A 20,539-nucleotide genomic window follows, 5' to 3' on the forward strand; every position below is an offset into this window, starting at 1 on the left:
TTTCACAGGCTTGTCTAAATGTTGTGCAGCAAACTTTAAACGAGCTTCAACATGCTTTTTCTTCAGCAATGGAGTCTTGCGTGGTGAGCGTGCATACAGGCCACGGCGGTTGAGTGTATTACTTATTGTTTTCTTTGAAACAATTGTACCAGCTAATTCCAGGTCTTTCTGAAGCTATAACAATATTGGCTTCCAACATATATGGAAGTAGCAGTACAAAGTAGCATAAAATGAAAATACTTAGTGCAAGTACCTCAAAATCCTATTGTAGTACAGTAGCGTAAATCAACATAGTTACATTCCACCACTGTTTTAATGGTATTTTTTTTCAATTCATCAAATTGCAACAAACCTGGAGCCTAGTGATTAAACTGTTCCTTGATGGTAATCCAGCCTGATTAGTAATAAGGTATGAACAACAAGAAAATTATGAAAAACTATCTTTATTCTACATTTTTATGTAATTTACCTCAATGTACAGTGTGTAGGATATTTTCTGGAATCAAACAAACAAAACACTGTTCGGGAGAACATGAATTGAAATGCATAAAAACAAAGGATTATTATAGTTTAGAAAATGAAAGATTACTTTTTTGGCACCCGTTGTTAATGTGGATGCATTTAGGGCATCACAACAATGGATACAAATCTTCTAAAGCAGTATAACCTGTTTGCCAGGCTTTCGTTAGATAAAAACGCTGGGTGACAGAAAATTTGTGAAAGAAAAAGATAAGGAAATGGAAATGTCTATTTACAGTTTTGTAAACCAAGACCATTTAAAAACACTATCTTAGAAAAATAAAAAGAACCCCCATGGTATTGATTACAAGTAATATATCTGTTACGGTACTTACTCTAGTACTATTCACATTTCCCCTTGTACGTGTTTCTGTTTTTTGTTTTTTTTACAGGTTTGTAATTTTTTTTATCCCTATGTAAACTATAATGACAAATGTCAAAAAAGCTTTTCCTTAAAATGATACAGTTCACATAAAAGTAAAATCAATGCTACCATAACCACCTTAGCAGAACAGATATGCTTCTTCTTTTCACATGCATATGCAAAGAAAAGACAGTCCTATTTGCAATGCAGCTGCGTCATGTAGCATATCCAGTTAATCCATGTCAAGAAACAAACCAATAAAATATTTCATTTCTAAAAAAAAAAGAAAGAAAAGATTTTGAAAATAATTATAATGACAATGATCAAAGAGGACAAATAACTGTACTATGTTTCTTAATGTCTTACAAGCTTTTACCAAATGAATCACCACGGAGTTAAACACATTCACCTTTCACCACATCAAGCCGAACCAAAAATGATGCAAAAAATAGATGGCATGTTTCTTCCCTTTTGTGGCCTAAATCAACGGCTGGTCCTACACTTACAGCACTGATACAGCATGTCAAGACCAAATATAAAAACTTGTGGAAAGTTAACATACAGGATACACTGGTTGAAAGGGGAAAGAAAAAAATGAAAAATTCAGGCAGCTGTCTTAGTGTTCTGCATAGTAACACTGATGCATTTGGACACACGTATCAATCTGGAACAAATGGATATGCAAGTAATACCTGTATTAAAGGCCTTGAAGGCGCACATGAGATATATCTAAGTGTCTATTTTTCCTTTCACTCTGGACTAGTTTGAAGTGGGTGGGGCTATTTTGATAAGGTGATGTCACATACTTTTTTTTAACCAATCAACATTTAGCAAGATAAATCAAAATCTGTTTATAGTTCTTGGGCTGTTGGTCACAAGCATGGTTGGTCCATCCAAATTTTGTGCTAATTTTAGGCGAAAGAAAATGCCTTTTAATGCAGGTTTCCGTTCACAATTGTTTTGCAAATATTAGAAGCTGGTTTGAACAGTTTGTGGCTCCAATTCTCAGTCAGACACCATTAAATCATTGCAGAAGAAGAGAATGCATTGAGACGACGTAATCAAGAGTGCGCCATTCACAATAAAACTATATAGATATTTTTTTTTTCAAACCCATGCAAACTAGGATATTTTGACATTTCTTCAAATTTTGGTGTTTCCTTCTGTTTTTTGCAAATTGAAAATGCATGGATGAAAATTAGCTGAGCTTTTTTTAATAAATTATATCTTAAGATGTTTTTTTAACCATCATGTTTGTTATTTAGTAATGCAAATGCAAAATCAAGAACTTTGATTTTCATCCAGTTTAAACTGGCAACAGAGTTAGAACCAACACTATAATGAAATGGTCACTTTACAGTGTTAAGAGGCCAAACGGAAGAATACTGTACACGATCTCTGTCGACGTGTTTCCCCCAGGGGATGATGCCAAGTCAGGTTGAACAAAAAATACACCTTACAAAGCCCCAAAACTAAAAAGATAAACAAAGCAAGCTAATCACAGTCTGAAGCTGTGAGCTGAGCTTTTTACCGTACATTCTATAAACCGCCTTATTTCCTTGCATACTGAGGCCACTTTCTTGACAGATATCACTTTACACATCTCTCTGTTGCTCTCACCTATTAAAATAAAACCCTTTGAAATATTCAAGTTCATCTTCCTTAATAACGGTGCGAAAACAATACTGCATGTTTGCTGTTCATGGTGTTCCAGAGACACTACCGTACTTCTGGTTTGTCATAGAGTCTATTGGCATAAAATACAGTTACAGTACTCCGTCCTCATTGTTGCTTGGTAACAAAGTATCAGTTCAAGAGCCACTTGTGCACCACAATGTGCTAACTTCAAACCAAACGTGCATGTTTAACAACAGCTTGTGCTTCAGTGCTCCTGTGCTTCAGTTTGGTAGAATGGATTCTTAGCTTACCGTCACTCAGGACGCTGCTCTCTGAGTGAGTCACACAGAGTCACACACCCTTACATACAAGTTAGAACAAAGAACTAGTACAACAGACAAAATTAAACTAAACAGATGAAAAACAAAATGTTGTTCCCATGTTGCATAAAAAAAAGTGTTTCAATACAGTATGTACATTTCTTTTGACACCGTAATGGAACAGTGCCTTTTGTTTGATTATAATGTGCATACTATGTCAGCAATGTTAGTTTGTTACAATTAAAACTACACTACATATCTGATGGATTTCAGTATAAAGGTGACTGCATCTATTTAATCCACCAGCAGGTCCTAAAAGTCAGATTTAAAAACATAATGTTCTGTCTGTCTGATGGGGGAAGTAATACAGAAATCAAATGAAATGAATGAAAAAATAGTTGTTGTTTTACATTGAAGCTAGGGGAGGTTGGCTTTAAGAGGACAGAGCATGCATACAGTCTTCTGAGATTCAGATGATCTGTCCTTTTTGACAACTGGTCCTTTTTTACTACCTCAGAAATCTCCTGTATGTGTGTGTGTGTTTGTGTGCATACAGTATTGATACACACACAAAGACACACACACACTGGAGATGTTTTTCCTCCCTGCCTCACTTTTAGAGAGATAACTACCCGACTCTGCTGGGAAACATGAGAAGGCAGAAACTATCTTCTCCATGTCCAGCTCATTACTCTTCTTCTTCCTCTTCTTCTTCTTCCTCCTCTTCCTCCTCCTCCTCATCATCATCCTCATCGTGGCAGTGAGTGATCTCCTGGGGAGTCTGGGGGAACAGGTTGGGTGGTTTGATCTCGCTGAAGGAGCGGGTCAGCTGGTTGCGTTTGCATTCCAGGTCCTTGCAGTCGCTGCAGTGGGTGCGGTTGCGTGTGGCCAGTGGCGACTCTGTGTCGATGTCCACGTGGGCGTGTTCCACCGTCGACTCGTGCGGCATCTGGGGAAGAGAGAGGACAAAATAAGAAAAAACAATTTGGCAACAAGAGCCGACTTACTGGAAGAGTCTGCTCTTTATTTAACCAGAGGGTCAGACACAGTGCTTTTGTCAGGATGTTTTACAGAACAGGTACATGCTTAAATATTTATAAATGTAGCTCGGATGAAAACTTCAGATTCTATATCCAGAAAGCATCTCTCTGTTTCAAAAGGAAGATAATGTCAACCCCCCTCAGTCCCAGGTTGACATTATCAATATAAATAACAGAAATATCCACCACTGTCTGCTCAGCCTCCAAAAAAAGAGTACTGTGTGTTTTATTTCTCCACTGATTTAGCGTTGCACTTCTGTACCATTGTCAGACTCACGGTCAGTTGACAACCTAGCGCCCAAATACCTACAATGTAACTCTACGGACGACAGTTTGATCAGAGATTCTGGTGTGTTATGATAGTAGCGGCTAATGTAGCCTGGAGCTTCTATCCTATAACAGATATGAGTGGTCTGTCATTTTTCCTTTCGCAATTTTGAAACTTGTAGTCTTTTGGGCAATTTATCAGATTTTTCTTTTATTTCCACATATAGAGCAGTAGCACCACTTTGATGACTAACATTGGTGGAGTTCCCCTTTATTAGAGGTCTGATGTTCTGTGATCTGAGAGGGATGACAGGTGGATGAGATAAGTGAAGGAGGAAGCCCTTGAGCAAGGGGCGACCATTAAAGAATCTGAGAGTTCAATGTTCCTGAGCTAAAGTATGATATTGGAGTTTTTCATCAATGTGAACAGTCTTAACACAGTAAAGAAGAAATAATAAGACTCATGTTGACCTTTAAAGGTCTGGGACCTGAGAGAAATGTCTACAGGTCATGTTTTAGAATCCTAATATTATAAGACAAGACTTTCTTATCAGTATCTGTAAGATAAAGACGTGGTATTGCCCCTAACCTTTGAAGGTCTATGGTTTAATGCAGCTCCTTTGATTAACATTCAGTGACTCACCAGTACGTGTGCAGCTCTGAAGAGGTAGCTGAAGGGGTAGTACAGCAGGTTGATGAAGGAGGCTGCGTACAGGTCAGCGTAACGCATCACTTGAGAGGCAAACAAAGTCTGTCTGGAGCCGCTGCGGAAAAGGCTTCCCATCATGCCGTAGCACATGTCCATGTCGTGTGTCACTTTCTAAAAAGACATGAAGAGAAGACACTGAGGAGCCTGCAAAGTCATGTCAAAAAAGACATGTTTACCATCCCAACCCTAGAAAGCATTGTTTGTTGATGAGTGGATTATTGTTAATGATTAGACTACAGTAAACACATAAACCGTATCAAACATACTTTAAATATGGGCATTGGTAACTAGGACGTCTCTAGGCAGCCAGTGCTAAAAGCATGTAGGCAGGTCTCTTGTTGTCATAGAAACAGAGGTGATTAAGGCCGTACCTTGACTCTTCTTTGAAGAGTGCTGATGTCTGGCCTTTCATTACTGCTGCTGTCCAGATGCCTAAGGAAGGACGAGAGAAAGACGATGAGGACAGTATGAGGGTGGGGAAGGGGAGGATATTGATATCAAGTCTGCTGAAAGGTAATGTGTCAGAGAGGTGGTGCAACAACGAGTCGTGCCAGGCTATAAATAACCTCAGTGAACCTGGTTAACAGGCAGGCCTGCGGGAGCAAACCCTTATGACTTTACCCTATTGACCACGTTGTTCTCTCTAAAACACGCTCTTGTTACAGCAGAGAGCAAAGAGCAGCAAGGAGGATGTGGTGAAGGGGGGAGGCTAAAGTTCTGAGTTCTTACTTGTAGAGTTCTGCCAAGAAAATGTCCAGGCCCTGCAGTTCCTCGAATAACGCTGAAAAACACGAGAGAAAAGGGTGAATGTCACATAGATTTACGATGCATATCAAGTGTTCTACCATTAGTTAGCTGTATAAATGCTATTTTTGCATGATAATGTGACAATCCAAAGTCAGTGTTTTGACTTTGAACCTTCTGATTATATGAGCTTTATCACGTTTAGCTTATGTACTACTTTTTCTGAAAAGTAAAGGTCTAACATCACAGCTGCTGCCCAAGGTCAGGTCCCTGTTGAGACTGTTTTATAATGCCACTAGGACGGCACTACTTGGTAAAAGAAATAAGTGGTAATGCAGGTATATAAAGATACAGCCAAACTACTATTTTCTACATGTCACTACGCATGTTTATAGATCTGTGTTTATGTGATTGTCTATAAACTTACAGCTCTTGTCGGTCCACACGTGCAGCTCCTGGGCCAGCTCAGGTATAACCAGGAACGTCCTCCAGCCTTGACGCTTCTTGGACTTGAGGATGTCTCCAAAGATGTGGTCCCCGATGTAGACTATGTCCTTCCCTTTGGCCGCCAGCAGGTCGCACACGATGTCGGAGGAACCTAGAGAAGGATGACGAGACATTTAATTACCTAAATGATCTTTTTAATCACAACTGCTACACACAACTTAACACCAGGTCAAAGAATGAATGGCTGAGGTAAGAGTCTTACCACCAGAGTAGACTATGCCATGCTGCAGAGGTCCTGTGTAGGTTCCTATCTTTAAACGCCCTGTTGTCTGAAATGAAAAACATAAACATCAGATTATTGAGAGGAACCGTTGCACAATCCTAGAGGTAAACCGCTGACATAAAAGCCACAACACATTTTGACATGCATACACGAGTGTGATTTTAAGACTGAGAGATAGGCCTAGCTTTGGTAAACCTTGAAAGCTGCATCCAGTATATAGAGTTTACATTTTCTCACATAGTTATAAACTATTTTTGTTGTTCCCCCTCCATAAATATTAATCTTTAACTTAAAGACCATACTTGGCATTATGTTAGAACCTATCTACTATCTATAAACACACACTCCTGTCCTTTTTAAAATAGAATCAAGCTAAAACAACCAGCAGTCCTGGCAAACAAAGACAAAGAGTGATAGATGAATTTGAGGCAAACACTTTTGCCATATTAAATCAATTCAGCAATTTTGACAGAAGCTGAACCAGAGCAGAAGTTCTTAAAATCGAAATGTCGTCTACTTTTGTCAGACTGTGCAGCTGTTATTGTGTATTTAAACCATTTGTCAAGAAAAACAAATGTGTAATCAAGTCTTAAAATCAGACTTTTCAACAACTAGTGTCTGATATGTATGCCAAGATAGACAGTCCCAAAGCATAGATGCACAGCGCACAAACAACACAATAGTGGCTCTTCTGATGCAAAAAAAACATCAATTTATTGCCAAAGACGACAAAATGTGAAACAATGCAGTAAGCGATATGATTTTTGTTTGTAACTACAAATTGCTCTTATTTTGGGAGTAACCATTAATTTCTGGGATTCATCAATGCTTTATTATATTTGCTCTTCACTTAGGAATAGACATTTTTACGAGTAGTTAAGAGCACTCTTACCAAGATAAGGAAAAAACACTATGTTTTTTAAAATCAACAAATTAATTGTCCAAAGCAAGGAAACACAAGTTTTAAATTTGGGTATAAGCATGAATATCATGCAATGAAATTTAGATTATTATACGTTTCAGAGTAATCATAATGATCGGAATATTACATTTGTGGACTTAAAGAATATTGTTGGTATTAATGTGAATTTAACTTCTGGATGGTTGTTCACATTAGCTTAAAAAGCTGACATGCAATTGGCCTGCGACATGTCAGCGTTCACATTCAGTACACCTATTAATATCAACTGTTTGTTCTGCATCTGCTCACCGTGTCGACTTGTCTGAGCACCGTACCCTCTCCGAAGAACAGCGGCTTCCTGGCGTCCACTAGGATCAGATCAAAGTAGGACTGCCAGGGCCGGTGGGAGGTACCAGGCTGAAAGTCACACATACACATATGAGCATAAAATATGTCTTTCACCTTCACCTGTATTTAAAGAAACTGTGTGATCAAAGGGAAGCTATTCTTTACCTTTGGGCCATGGGGGAAGTCAAAAAGGTAGGTCATGATTTTCTGTGAGAACACAACACAGCAACATTTAAATCAAACGCAGCACTGTTAAGCGTCAATACAGCTGCCAACAGACCAGTAGAAATTCCAGGAAATGGTTCTCAACGGTAATTCATCATCATCTGTCTCACACCTGCACGCTTATACTCACATCAGTGTATTTGTAGTCACTGTTGGTAGCCAAGAAAACCTTGGCTACTTCATTCATTCTGCTTAGAAGAAGAGGCAGCTTCCCCTGGTGGGAGCAGAGAAGAACAAGAGAAATAAAAAGACTGAAGCTTTAGGCATATTAACAAACTGGCCTCTCAGAGTATGTATTACACTGTGTATGTGTGTGTACGTGTGTTTTTTAACACAGTACACTTGGAGCAATGAATACCAACTACTTACATCTCTCACTACATATTTCTCCAAGTTCTCAACCGTCTTCACCTTCAGTGTACCCTGCAATGTGAGAAACCAGAGTCAGACTAAGCACTAAAAATCAAGATTTAAAACAATTACAGTCTGTAACATTCTAACTTCTAAAGTTAGAGGCTTAAATACCAGTTCATTTCTTTCAGTAACAGTCATAAGTGACAATCCGTATAAACCACTTGAGTTGTGGCATTTAGTTTGTTTTGTGAAAGCAAAGCAGACGTAACACATGATGTTGTGGCAGTAGACACTGTATGTGGTTTTAGGGAGAATACAAAGGATAATCTACTATTAAATCCATTCCTGTAATATTTTGGTAAAATAATACAAAAGATTAGTTGCCTTCTTGACTAATTATTCTCATAATCAATTATTTCTTCACAAGCACTTTGTGACACCAGAGAAGATAAATAAAAAGAAGTAAGTAACAGTCAGGCAACTCCAGCATGACCTGTTGTCAGTCAACAGAGTTGGATTTCGCTTTTGTTGACCTGTTGAGCCACATTACTTCAAACATAAAGCTCTTGCAAAAATACATGAATATTCCTTGATCCGGACCAATGAACCAAACAACAGGTATGAGAGCGAGCTAAATATTAGCTACTTGTACAAGAAATATCAGTTTCTAAAGGCCAGATGCTATCAGCACTCAGCACATTCATGCCCAGACAGCAGCATTAGCACCCAGGCATGAATATGGAGCACTAAGCACACATCATGTCAGTTCAATAAGTGTCTCACCTTGAAGTGGACCCAGTCGACGGCGTCACGGACATCCTGGAACATGCTCTTATAGGACATGAAGAGGTCACCGTTTTTGAAGCCAGATTCACAGCTGAGGGAGAGGAACAGAGACACACACGTACACAGCCGTCGCACAGGCCACATCTTTACAGAAGGTTTTCAAAAACATGACATTTGTTTTTTTTTGTTTGCTTTTAAATGGGATAGCCTTCCCTTGTTGGAGGGGTCCCCAGCCAAACAGGAAAGCATTCTCCCCCTAAAAGACCAACAACCAGGTTTCAGAGGACAAAGGACATGCAGCCATTCCAGATTACAATCTCTACAAATTTACAGGCCAATACCTCTCCTTACAGTAACATTTAAAAGATTATCGTATAACTATATCAAGATGTAATTCTCTTTAAATAGTTAGTGAGAACATTTGTCATCCATATCTCTTTCTGATAAGAAATCATGCTTTTCTACAATTAGTAGAAGAGATTAATAAATCATTGTTATAGAAAAATATCGGCTCTTTGACTGAATCCCCCATTTTATTTACATTTTATAACAATTATCTTAGATTAGCAGTTGAGACACCTGGCCCCTCCCATGCTGTAGGGCTTGCTCTTGACCCAGTTTGGCTTGCAACTGTCTTTGCATCACCATACGGTGCCCAGAAAGTTGTTGCATGATGGATAGTGTTACAAACAGTTCCTTACCTTGTGTATCTGTCACAGTTGGAGAAAAAATCCACAAGGCATGCAAAGAGGTAGGTCTCTGTGAAGGAAACAGAAAGGCAGGGAGGAGTCATCAGTGATGAAGCAGATCAATCAAACTTCTGGGAAAGGTTTCTGCTCTGACCTCCCATAACGTACTGTATCATTCAGCTTTCATTCAGGATAAAGCTTTTTCTTGCTTGTTTATTTCTCTTTAACAGTCCCATGGTATTCTCCTCTGTGCTCAGAGGCCTTACCTGGCAGGTTGAAGAGTGTGTTAAGGATATAAAAGCGCTCTGTGTCATCTCTCTGGATGAACTTGTTTGGGTACCGTTCACGGATCTCAGGGCTGGGAAAAGAGAAAAGACTACACTAAACCTTCATTTGTCTTCTTTCTTGTGCTCAAACAAATGTAGACAATGTCAAAAATACACAATTGACATACAGTGTTATGATTTACAATCGTTTTCAGAGGATGGGGGGAAATTTTGGACACACTCACCCTCGGAGGAAGTTGAATCCATGGACACAGACCAGGATATTACCGTAGGCGTCAACCTTCAACAGGTTTCCGTACATGGTATCAAACACAAGGCCCCTGAAAGTCAGAGGAAATTTTCCAATACAAAATTAAGATAACTTATCACTTGATCGTACCATACTGCATTTTAACTAATTTGTGATGTGGTAACAGTAATTATCAGGACAGACTGAGAGGTATTTTCCTGGAGTGTAAATTAACTTTGAACAGGTGATGTTTTTTTTCCACCAACTCCCTTAGCGCTGCTTATTAGTACTAGCTACATCCGCTGAGGTTAGCTCGTTAAAGGGATTAAAAATGATAAGAGCCGAGGCAATAAAAGCATCATCATTATGAAGTCTGTGTGGCGGGGTTTGATTGGTCTGACCTGGTGGGGAATGATGGGTCGTAGACAAAGCTGAGCAGCTCCTGGGGGTAACCGATGGAAACCAGGCGCTCCACTGTAAGCTCAAAACCTAGTGACTCGTACTCTGGTGACTTGTACACTAGAAATTAAACACAAACATACGCACAGTTTTACTAAAATGAACCCATTAGAAGATGACAGTTCACGTGGCGCCACAGTAAGAGTAGTGTGTAATCTCCTATAAAGTGAGAGATTTTGCCGTCGACTTTTAAAAATGATTGTGTTAGTTATCAGACTGTTCTGTCCTGGCTTAATAAGCAGGTGATTCTGCTTTATCAATAGCCATTGTTAGTCACTGTAAACTAAAATAACTTTATCTCGTATATAAAAACAATGAAACAAATCAATATATGGTAACATTTGTCCAGATTTTTCCACCCAGTTTGACATTTTTTGTAACAGGTGAAAGCTCATTGTGACACATTTTGTGGCTCTGTGGAAGATAACTCCAACTGCTTAAAACAACAATTATCAGCAGCTATTGAAGTGGTATCTGGCTGACAGGAGAGCTCGTGGAGCACGTGGTATACAAGTAAAATTTACATAAACTACTGTATTATGTATACAGTTCAGGAACATGACCTGTTGTTGATGCTGTAAACAGCAAACAACGTTTCATTAGAGCTGACGTGCAGTCAACGGAGCCCACTCGTGTTGCACAACACGTACATGAGACTTTTCTAAGGAGACCTCGTCCACTTGAGAGTCAGTGACGTTGCTCCAGTTATTTGACATGTTCTCACTCCCCAGTGAACCCCTCCTTCACACACCCCCGTTGCCCTTTACTCTCCTCGCAATCGACAAGGATCTTTATGTTCTGCACGCAAATCCACAAAGAAACAGGATCAGGCGTGAAAATGAAAAAAAGTCACTCAACCTTCAGCGGCAGCTCTAATGAGTTGTGCTGAGAGCGATGACAAGCCCTCACCACCCTACAACCACCAGAGCCAGATATTTATCAAAACGAAGGCAGGGGAGGGCTCTGAAAATAAAAAAACAGATTGATGCTGGGCTCAGAATAGGCTGGCAAAGGATTGAAAAGCTATGTGACACTGGGAAAAGAGTATGTCAGATGTTATAAATACGATAGAAAGAATGCGCCTGTGTTGTTGCCTGCTTTCTACGCTCCCAGTGGGGGGGGTGGAGGGGCCCCTGGAGACGGAAGAGATATTGGCTGATGACGCTGGGATAGAGGACAGTTGGTGGGGGAGCAGCACTGCAGAACTAAACAGGAAAACATCTGTGTCTCACTCTGCAGAATGGGTGAGTGTGCACTTGTATCCAATGCTGGGTTGCACACAGAAGCATAATGAGTATGCACAGAGTTAAAGGGAAATCTTGAGTTCAGTAAAGCTTTGTCCTTTAGTTGAAACCCTGACTCTGTAAGCCTGAGCCTGTTTCTGCATTATAATCACGTAGTCTCTCACAGTTCAAACCCCCCTCCCTCCCTCACCCCCCACTGTGGTCTTCCAGCAAACTAAAGGTTTGGGCCCCGTGCCCGGAGCAGTAGCATACACCAACTTAATTGCCATTCCTCCTCGTCGTCCCTCACTTTTCATTAGGCATGGGAAAATATAAAAATGTGATTCAACAATTACCTTAGTCAAAATCAATTGCGATTCACGATATTATCCCTATAATCATAAAAATATGCTTTAAAAACTCTTAAAATGAAACTAAAACATACTGGAATCACTTTACCTTACATTTTTCTAAGAAATAAATATTTTTATTGCATCACAGATAAGACATATTTTAACGTGAAAAAAAGTCAAACAATCTGAAATTAGCTAATCATATTTCTTAATGTCCTTAATAAATACAAGATTATTATGAGTACTTTTTTCTACCATGATAGTGAGCTAGACAGCTTTTTCAAGTCACTCGTGCCAATATTCAGGATTAAACCCTGGGTATGTAGATTCACCATGACCAATTTATGCAAGTGTTTTTCATTTCAACACACAATAAAATCCTGTGTCGTTCATCCCTACTCGTCATAGTCTTCTAATAGCTCTGAGGCTCTAAAAAGAATCCGATTTTAAGAGCTGTTTCCCCTCTGTCACCTTTGCTTTCATCACTCTCTCTTTCTTTAGTTCACTGGTCAGCTCTTTTCATGTGTTGACCTTGGGACACTGGTGTGGTACTCCAACTCCCACACAGTCTAGATTGTGTCAAAGTGAGACTTGTCATTCAGGATCAGGAAGTTATTTTGTTACATATTAATTAATTAGTCAAGAAAAATTGTCTTGTTTTATTGGCCCGTAAAGGCCCCTGAAAACTTTGTTTCAAAGTATTTCTCTATAAAATGAAATATTACTAAATATCACTAAATGTGAAACAGTCAAAATTAAGTTAGGAATAAAAACATGATCTTATGAACAGAACATGAAAAGCAACACAAGATTTGGTGTCAGACCTCAAGTATTTTACTATTACATAACATGTTCATATCTAAATAAGCAAAAACCAAAGGTAAAACATTTTTATGGCTTAAAAGACACTGAAACCATTTTACTTATTTAACTTGAAAAACAAGCCCTTTTAAAAATTCTACACGCACACATGACACCCATTGCCTACAGTGTATCCCTTTCAAACGTTATTCTAGACGCCACTCGCAGTTTCACATGATTAAAGGCTTCAGCAGTAGTCTGGATTGATTTCTGTTTTCACACTGGAAGCTACAGACATGGAAAGTTGCATATTTTAGTTAACGAGGCTTCAGAGAAAGTATTATCAACAGACGTCATTAAAAAGGGTTAGGGTTACAGAATTTGTGTGCAGACCGGAAGTTGTTATTGTTGCTTGTAGTGTCCTTGACTCCTGCATTTCTGTTTTATGGGGGTCCTCGCTCCGCTGCTGTAAGCCAACCCCTTCTCACATTTCTCACGCTGTCAGTATGCACACGCACACACACACATTCACACATGCGGCCATCTATTTAAAATTGGGCCGAGAAGCAGCCTTAGCTTCGGGGATCTGTTACACTGAGTCTCTGATGAGACTGTTGCCAGTTAATTATACCCCGGCTGCTCCATTTGGTGAAGTGTGTGTGGCGTCTCTCCAGAGTTTATAGGTCAGGTCGCCTTAGGTCTAAAGGTAATGTACACCCCTCACACACAAGGTAAACAACCTGCCCCCCCCTTCTACTGCTAGACGACTAAATCCAGATCCTAAAGTGTCCCACACAGAGACTTTATCTGAACCATGTCATATATCAATCTATATTAGAAACCAACTCGTTATCATTCTTAATCTACCTGTGGACACTAATAAGCAAATGTAGGCCTTTGTCAAAGATTTATAACACCATCTAACAAATTGTGGAAAAGGAGAAAACTTGAGCACAGCCTCTGGGACTTACATTCCAGCCAAAAGTCTGAGGAAAACTAGGACAAAACTATATGCAGCTCTAAATGCAATCTGGGCTTAATTATGTGTTTCAGCAACATTCCCTGCAGGCTACTATGTGCTCCCTTTTGGAAATGGCAGTGTTGTAAAACAATGTTGATTTAGTTCACAGTCTTGTAAAATATTACAAAATGTGTGCAACCTTTGATCTTTATATATTTGGGTGATAAATTAAGATAAATAATTTTAGCAAAAGTGCATCACAGCATGATGTAACAACAGGAGCAATTAACAGCATCATAGAGAAAATATATCAAGCTTCATCTCTTGACTTTATAAGGTGTGAAACAAACATATTGCTCAAATGTTCATGTTTAGTAAGATTAATTCTTGTGTTTTTTTGTTTTATTTTGTTTTAAAACACTGTCATATCACGCAAAATGATAAAAGTTGTAAAACTGCACAAACTGTGTTACATGTAGGAACAATAGAAGCGGGCATTCCTGTAATATGTCAAATGTAATATCAATACCACATATCAATGATTCAGAAACCATGGTATATTTTGCTCATACCACACACAACTCACACAATATCCTGTTATTTGTTTTCAGAACTTTACTATTCTATGTTGAAGCTCTGTCAACATTTAATAATGGCAGTTTGAAACAGAAAGTAAGTCGCTGGGAAACCCTTTTTTAAGGCACTCTGAACATTTGAACTGCCTCTAACACCCCCTAAAAACAAATGAGTCAGTCAGCCAGGGTGCTGTGGTTAAGCAGCAGCCATTCTGTGACACTACCAGCTCCCCCGAGTTGATGGAGTACCTCCGTGATCAAAACCTGAACACCCTCTAAAAGATACATGATAGCCAAGCTTCCAGTAAACATTAACACTTGGTTATGAGCACCCATAAAGAGTCATGTCAACAGCTGAGCGTGTGTAAAATCTCCTGCACTCTGAGCAGGGATAGGGGTTCAGAGCCAGAGAGGGACTACGAGTGATCCCCGTTCTCAAGGGAGCCATCGCTGGTGAACTCAACAAACAAACGTGACCTGCTTTTCAAAGTCAGAGATGAGTTATTTATAGAAACGGTGAGACCAAAAACTGGAGCTGAGTCACTGAACAAAATGGAATGAAAAACCAGGATATTTTTGGCCTGGCAACAGGTCAGTAGGAAAAAGAACATCTCCATACAATCCACTTTGTGTACCAGGGAATTCTGCTTAATATTTGTTATGTTTTAGTGAGTTCACTATGTCACCGGCATTGACCTAAATAACATATTGTGGTCAACAAGCTGCAGTTCTGGGGGGACACTTTGGACTACATTATTAATTTGACCACAGGAAAGACAATCCATGTAAACTGAGGATCTGCTATTTAACCCTCTGACCCATTTGAACTACGTGCAAAAAACATTTCAGTATCATTTAGGGCTAAACCTACTGATTATTTTAATTATTAATGTATAGTTTGTCTTTTCAGTTAAAAGTATTTAGGCTACTAACTGTTAGAAATATAGCCAAATATTTGTCAAATTATCAAATTGTATAAGGTAAAAGTCAGAAAATCCATTCAAGACATTCAATTAACAACAAGGAAGTGACACAAGCATTTAAATCTTCACATTGAAGAGATCCTATTATTTATACAAAGTTTAAAAAAATAAAGCAACTGTTTTGTTTCTGCTCCAGTGATGATTAGTTAGGTGAATGTGTATTCGACTTACCTGCTAAAGTGTAATCCATGTCAAAGCCAAAGCATTTAATCTTCTCCATTGCCAAGCTTCTGTTGACAAACACTCTGGAGGAAACAAGTTGAGGTAAATGTTTTAGTTGCAATGCAAAATTCAACAACAAGATTAGCATTTATTCTGGCAGACTCAAAAGAAGCTTTGTCACTAACTGAATGGACCTACTATAACCCAGATTGTGGGCTAAAATAATAGGTCTATTCAGTATCCACAAAAACATTGTAATGTGAAAATGAACCAAAATACTGCTACAACTCAAATCAATTACACACACAATGAGATGTGTTCAGCTTCAACTTATGTTAGTTAGTTAACGTTATTTGATAATAACATCACAGTACCATTAGGATTGTAATTTCTGCACCAGATGCACTGTGTTTAGTGTTTGTAGTGAAACACTTATTTACAAATTTGCATTTACAACTTTGGGTATTCATTTTGACATTAAGGGTTCAAAAATATATTCACGTCAGCCTGTCACTCTCCTGCCAATCACAAAAAATGGTGGAATTCAATGTCCAGCAATGACTCAAACGGCGTCACAAATTGACCACATGTGAAGTGGAGCATTATTTAATCATCTATAATCTATTAAATCAAATTTGTAATAAAGATTGTTTTTAAACCTATGCTATAATTAAATAACGGTTACATGACAATGATACAGACATGCTTGAGCACAAAGAGGGGGTCATTTTGCATTGTAAGAATTCTACAGCAGCTATTAAAGAAAGCCCATTTAAATGTAATCCTACTGTCAAAGTGTTACAATGTACGCGTTGTTCCTCGGTGACTAGGAAATCTTGCTTAGGAAAAACAAAATGACAAAGATCATCCGTCGTGACAATATACATATTACAAGGTTTGTAGTGAACAAGAACAATATATGGCCTTCATCTTTGTTTGCATTTTACATTCACATGCGATTTAAAATTAAATCATTCATATGTCAGAAAAACTACAAACTCTAACTTAAATTGCAGCATATAATGACACATCACGCAGCACTAAAATGGGTAACAAAAAAACTTTGTTGAGTAATTTGAAACCACAGGTCTTGAGTGGCAGCTAAAACCACTGGAAGTGTACAAAACTCTAAACCAGAGGATGGTGAAACCTGACAGATTCAGCTCAGAGCTTGTCAATCTTCCAGGAAACATGCAGCCGTAATGTGCTGACTCATAAATCAACCAGGACACTGAGGTCCAAAGCGGCCACAGTGATAGACGGTGTTTACATAACCTGGTTGACAGGACATTCACAGAAAAGATGCATGCTGCTACTCTGACTGCTGGCACACACCTACACATCTTATCTTCAGCCTCTGTGACTGTTCCTAGATATTTACACACAAGTCAATATTTAAACATGCTAGAAATACGATGTCAATTGGCTACAGGGAAATCAAATATGTCACAATGAAATAAAAAATAGGTTGCATCACTCCTGCCAACCACATGACTCTGCAAGACAATTTATCTTCTCATTAATCTGTGACATCTTCACCGATCTCTAATCAGTTGTGAAATACCTGGCAGCAGATCCATAGTGAACAAGTTCCCATTTAGATGTTAGTCCAGCAGACGTCTGGTGATGCATTCTGTGAGAATTTAAACCTCGGTTTGATTCTCCGTTGGTCTGACCTGCTCCAACTACACAGGGCAGCCACAAACAATACCCCCCCCCCTCCTCTTTCTCTCTCTCTCTCTCTCTTTGCTTTCTTGCCATTCAGACATTTTCTGACTTGTTGCAAAATTATTGTGGCCATTCTGCGTCATTCTCTGTTGTTGTGTGTTGTCAGTCAGGGTTGTTGTTGTGCAGCATGATGTTTGTTGGCCCTCAAAGACATCCAGAACAATCACAAGCCAGGTAGAATCAAGCAAGCCCCTGCCCCACAGCTGCTCACAATACTGAGATATGCTTTGATGTAAACACTTGGAGAAGCAGCTCTCTCTCAGGAGCAACTTTTAATTTTATTATTAATAAATGGTTTTAATAGCATTGATTTTGACTAAACCTTTTCTATAACTTTTTTACCCACAAATGTGTTATGTCATTTAATATATATTCAAAAAAGTATGTCCCAGTTGCTCAAATTAATACATTTTAAGTTAAGTATAAAACTTAAATTGCTCAAACTGATCAAATTCAGACACCAATTCAGTCATTTGATCAAAAAAAAGTATAGATATAGATTTTCTTTTCTTTTTTAATCTTTTTTTTAACTTTTATATTGACATATGTTAATGTTATCAGTGGTATTTCAATTTCCACGATACATATTCAGTACTGATTATTTTTCAAGGTATTCAGTTGCTTATAAGATAATTATGGCCTTAATAAAAACAAATGCACCACTACGGTCAGTATTTCTCTGGGCTGAGCAGGCAAACGCCTTTTCCAGAGAGGGATTTAGATCTAAATCTATTCTATTTTGTAAAGCTGTTGTAATTTCACATATGACCTCTTGCTCAATGCATGTGTGAAGTGATTAAAGGACAGTCATAAATAATAGGAGATATCATACCTCTCCTTAACTCGCCCATATTGACAAAGGGTTGGGTGACTTGATTACCAGGGTTCGCCTCGACTTTGGTCCCGCTGACAACACTATTGCCTCAAATATCCAACATGGGCCACACCACGCCCATAACAGAATCCCTCGACAACTTCTACTCCATCTGAGCGCAGCTGTGCGACAATCAGACAGATTTTTTCCACTGCTCTCTAATCTCATGCAGACGGGGATTCGAGTCTCTGAGATTGAAGGTTTATCTATGCTGGGCAGAGTCGTCAGCCCTCTGCTATGTGACACGCAGCTCACTGTCAGGCTGCATTGTTCCAGCTGAGCTCTTACTTTGAAGTATTGGTCTCTGTCTGCCTGTGAGATAAACATAATGTCCCCTTCGATGGCCTCTTTCATTTTACAAGAAAGACTGAGCAGATCAAGCGGCCTTGGTTACTTTAATTAACCAGAACTACTGTCACACGCATATTGTCTTAGCGAGCGCAACACCACCTTTGTACTTTTGTTATCTCTGCATGTGTAATTGTTTGCATGTGAGTATCTGGAGAGCGTAGGGGGTGGGGGAGATCATGGACTGGGTGACTTATGTCAGCACACACACAGCTAACAGATGAGTGACTGTTTCATAAACCCTGTGAGCATTGCGGGTCATATATAATGGAGTGAAAGAACAGCAGTACCCAGTGGACATGCATCTCCTGAGATGAGTTAAACATTGAACAGCGACACACGTTTTATTGCCAAATGCTTCCCTAAATGAGCCTTTCATTGTCAGTATGACGACAGGGCGTTTCCAGTCAACAGGTACAGGAACAAGGAATACTTTCTATGGAAAATTCCTGCTATTGTGTAAGTTGTTAAAACAACTAAGTGTCAATAAGTGACAATTCAGTTCGATGTACAACAAATGTGGAGAGCACATTTTGCCTTGAAGCCAACGACAAGCTTCGTAATGCACTCACACCCGTGCCCTCTGCAGTCGGGTGACATTTTGCCTTGAGGCAGAGAGGAATTTTGCACAAGAGTAAGAAAAAACACACCCAAAACACAATAGACTGACTGTATTTGAACCAGCCTAACCCTCTTAAAAATCTCAGCTCACAAAACCTGAGTGGCATGACCTAGTATGGCTTCTGCTGTACTAAATGACAAGGAATGTATAAGAGAGCAAATAAATAGTGGACATGACAAAGAGAAACTTTCTATAATGCAGTTATAGACTTATTGCTTAGCAGTTCAAGCAATAAGATTTTGAAATTATGTGACGATTTGTTCTGTCTCAGTGAAATGAACAGTGAATGCCTCTGTTTGGCCATCCACAGTAGATCTAATTCAAACTTTGTATAGATTACATACTCCAAGAAGTCATGTTATGTGATCTACTGATTGAGAAGTAATGTGACATACTTTTGGTCAGCACTATATAGGGGAAGTGAAGAGAGGGGGAACCTCTTCCTATTTCTCTAGCTGCTTAGCAATGGTTAGGAAGTAGCAGTGCAGTTATGATTATCATAACTTGTTTACCAATGTTTGTGCACAGAATGGCCCTTTTTGTTGATGGTTACTGATCATTTATTGAACCCCCATAAGATTCATTCCATTACAGATACACAACTTTGCTTTTTGATTGTAACAGACTATGGGTTTACAATCTATGTATATTTTTACATGGAAATTACATGTCTTATACGTTGGTCTTTGAAACTGGAGTTTGAAGTTCAGCAGCTATTTTGTTCTGAGTCTGAACAACAATCTAAGTAAGTTTTAACATCCCAAAAATATTCCTGAAGCTAGTGCAGCTTGTTCACATTTAGCGTTTGTTGTAATGATTATAATTTTGTAAAATATATGTTCCTGTTCCTGACAAATTCATCTTTCAAGTGTGACCAACTTGTGTGTACTGACTTTGTTATTGTAAATATCATCAAAGTAAAAGTCTTTGTGTTAGTTATTTTGCCCACCCCCAGTACTTGTGTTTCACTGCAATTTATATTTATTGCACAACAAAAGGGTAAATTATTTTGTCAGGCTGCTCAATTTATGTCATAAAACACTCCAGTATCTCATCTTGATGTAGTGTCAGATATTCAGAAATGCACATTGTACCTCCACACGTGTTTCTTACCTATGGTATGGTTCTCTTCTGTACTTTTTCATAGACACGCCGTCCATGTTGGCAGGCAAGTCTGCGTAGTTCTGCAGTCTGTCACTCCATGAAGTGGTCATCTTTAAAACCTTTCAGTGTCTGGAGAGAGGGAAAGTAACACATATGGAGGAGCTCAATTTAAAAGTTTATGGTCAAACACAAACCCAACCCAATGCAATCACTTCAG

General features: G+C 38.9%; 1 protein-coding gene across 1 annotated transcript in view; it reads right to left on the reverse strand.

Moving 5' to 3' along the window:
* Positions 1 to 427: 427 nt before the first annotated feature.
* The window catches only part of nt5c2b (5'-nucleotidase, cytosolic IIb), a 22,220-nt gene continuing 2,108 nt past the window's right edge, over positions 428 to 20,539 (reverse strand). Inside the window, exons 2-18 of the mRNA XM_054604110.1 lie at positions 20,332 to 20,451; positions 15,656 to 15,729; positions 10,531 to 10,648; positions 10,125 to 10,220; positions 9,880 to 9,971; positions 9,626 to 9,683; positions 8,922 to 9,015; positions 8,154 to 8,207; positions 7,915 to 7,998; positions 7,725 to 7,766; positions 7,521 to 7,628; positions 6,290 to 6,356; positions 6,008 to 6,178; positions 5,566 to 5,617; positions 5,208 to 5,268; positions 4,771 to 4,947; positions 428 to 3,769 (exon numbers count right to left, since the gene is read on the reverse strand). Of these exons, the coding sequence (XP_054460085.1) occupies positions 3,509 to 3,769; positions 4,771 to 4,947; positions 5,208 to 5,268; positions 5,566 to 5,617; positions 6,008 to 6,178; positions 6,290 to 6,356; positions 7,521 to 7,628; positions 7,725 to 7,766; positions 7,915 to 7,998; positions 8,154 to 8,207; positions 8,922 to 9,015; positions 9,626 to 9,683; positions 9,880 to 9,971; positions 10,125 to 10,220; positions 10,531 to 10,648; positions 15,656 to 15,729; positions 20,332 to 20,432 (1,710 nt within the window). The 5' untranslated portion in view covers positions 20,433 to 20,451 and the 3' untranslated portion in view covers positions 428 to 3,508. The remainder of the gene's footprint in view (positions 3,770 to 4,770; positions 4,948 to 5,207; positions 5,269 to 5,565; positions 5,618 to 6,007; positions 6,179 to 6,289; positions 6,357 to 7,520; positions 7,629 to 7,724; positions 7,767 to 7,914; positions 7,999 to 8,153; positions 8,208 to 8,921; positions 9,016 to 9,625; positions 9,684 to 9,879; positions 9,972 to 10,124; positions 10,221 to 10,530; positions 10,649 to 15,655; positions 15,730 to 20,331; positions 20,452 to 20,539) is intronic.

The sequence above is a fragment of the Anoplopoma fimbria genome, chromosome 9 (genome assembly GCF_027596085.1).
Source record: "Anoplopoma fimbria isolate UVic2021 breed Golden Eagle Sablefish chromosome 9, Afim_UVic_2022, whole genome shotgun sequence".
Classification (NCBI taxonomy): domain Eukaryota; kingdom Metazoa; phylum Chordata; class Actinopteri; order Perciformes; family Anoplopomatidae; genus Anoplopoma; species Anoplopoma fimbria.